At 35.7% G+C, this 1,943-nt stretch overlaps 1 protein-coding gene across 1 annotated transcript; it reads right to left on the bottom strand.

The window, feature by feature from the left end:
* Positions 1-389: 389 nt before the first annotated feature.
* On the bottom strand, positions 390-1,504 carry LOC103212910 (olfactory receptor 5M9). The gene is made up of 2 exons (XM_007958832.2): positions 573-1,504; positions 390-423 (listed from the first exon to the last, which is right to left on the bottom strand). The coding sequence occupies exons 1-2, from the start codon at positions 1,502-1,504 to the stop codon at positions 390-392; spliced, it is 966 nt and encodes a 321-aa protein (XP_007957023.2).
* Positions 1,505-1,943: the final 439 nt, after the last annotated feature.

Raw genomic sequence — 1,943 nt, forward strand, 5'->3', positions numbered from 1 at the left:
TGTATTAAGGTACTAGTTGAAGTTGCTGAATACAATTTCAGTTTCAAAAATCCATTTAGGTATAAACTTTTAGAATACTTCTTACATAAATTGGGATCTATCAAAATTCTGTAGTCATGGGAAAGCAATAATTTTTATAATTTTTTTCAGAAATTGTATTTCACATCAAATTCAGGTCAAGGAACAAGGATATAGAAAATATACACTAAGAAATAATACTCAACTACAACAAGGCCACCTTCAAATTAATATTTATTTATCCAGAACTTTCTATAAGTTGCTCCAATTACTATGTTTAACACAATTTTACATACACCATGAATGACATTATGTCAGTTTAAATGAAGTCTTACATATGTAGGGTATAAAGCATGCTGATATTTTAGAGTCTATTCATTCACTGTACTGCACTGACTTTTTTTATTTAACTTTTTATGGTAGTGAATACATACAGAATAAGACACATGCCAACATAACAACTATAATGACTCTTTTATTATATATGTGTAAGAGATGCCTTTAGAAAGTCCTTCAGTATCAACGCACAACAACAACAGTTTTGATTGCAGCTTCGTTGCCCCAAGTTTACCTTCACAATTGCTTTATTGACTGCTTCTTTCACATCCTTGTTTCTCAGGCTGTAGATCATAGGATTTAGCATGGGAATCACTGTGGTATAAAACACAGCCACCATTTTCCCCTGTTCCACAGATTCTTCAGTGGGCCGTCTGAGATACATGAATATCAGGGTCCCATAAAACATGGTAACAGCTGTCAAGTGGGATCCACAAGTGGAAAAGGCCTTCCTTCTCCCATCAACTGAGCGCATGCGGAGCACAGCTACCACAATGAGGGTGTAGGAAACCAGGACAACCGAGAGCGAATATGTGAAGTTAATCCCAGCAATGACAATCATTGTGTATTCTTTGATGTGGATTCCTCCACAGGCAATCTTGATGAGAGGGGGGTCTGCACAATAAAAGTGGTTAATTTCAAAATTTCCACAGAAGTACAAGCCATATGTCCACAATGTGCATATTAGACTAACAGAGAACCCATAGACATAAGGCACTGAGATAAGCCGAACACAGACAGTCCTGGACATTTTGCTTCCATAAAGCAAAGGGTTGCAGATGGCCATGTACCGGTCAAAGGCCATCACTGCCAATATATAGACTTCCACATGGACAAGGGCAATGAAAAAGTAACACTGTACCAAACACCCCACATAAGAAATGGTTTTTGTTGCTGATAGTAAGTTCTCTAACATTTTGGGAGTGACATTGGAAGAGAACCATATGTCCACAAAAGACAAATGACTCAAGAAAAAGTACATGGGGCTCTGAAGCTGGGGACTGATACTGATCAAAATAATCATACCAATGTTCCCTATCAGAGTGATCATGTAAAGTACCAGGAACACCACAAAAAAGAGAACCTGTAGCTCTTGGCGATTGGTCAGTCCCAGAAGAATAAATTCTGTCACATCCGTGAAATTTGGCATTGCCTCGTATAGTCCCAATCTGTATTGTTTATGAAGAAAGACAAAAAATGAACAATCTGTTTTATTACTTAACATTTGTGTACTATTTACCTGTATTTTAATGCAAATAATTTAGAAAGCAATATAAGTTTTTCACATTGTCCAAGATGGTAACATATAGGTATAATTGTTCCCTTCAATAGGTCTTATAAATAATTACTATAAACATTTTCCAGCATCTTATCTACAAAAGAGATATACTGCATTTATTAGTAACATCTTATAATATTAAACATTTATATATCAGATTATTACAATAGACCTTCCTTAAATCGGAAGGCATAGACATGACCAGTCACACTGAAAGTTGCAAAAGAAGGGCTAAATCCCTTCCAACATACTGTTTTATAGAAATGGAACTTGAGACTCATGAATGTTAAAGTATACACCAAACAGTTAG

The sequence above is a fragment of the Orycteropus afer genome, unplaced genomic scaffold, assembly GCF_000298275.1.
Source record: "Orycteropus afer afer isolate SDZICR_OR568_19922 unplaced genomic scaffold, OryAfe1.0 scaffold01153, whole genome shotgun sequence".
NCBI lineage: Eukaryota > Metazoa > Chordata > Mammalia > Tubulidentata > Orycteropodidae > Orycteropus > Orycteropus afer.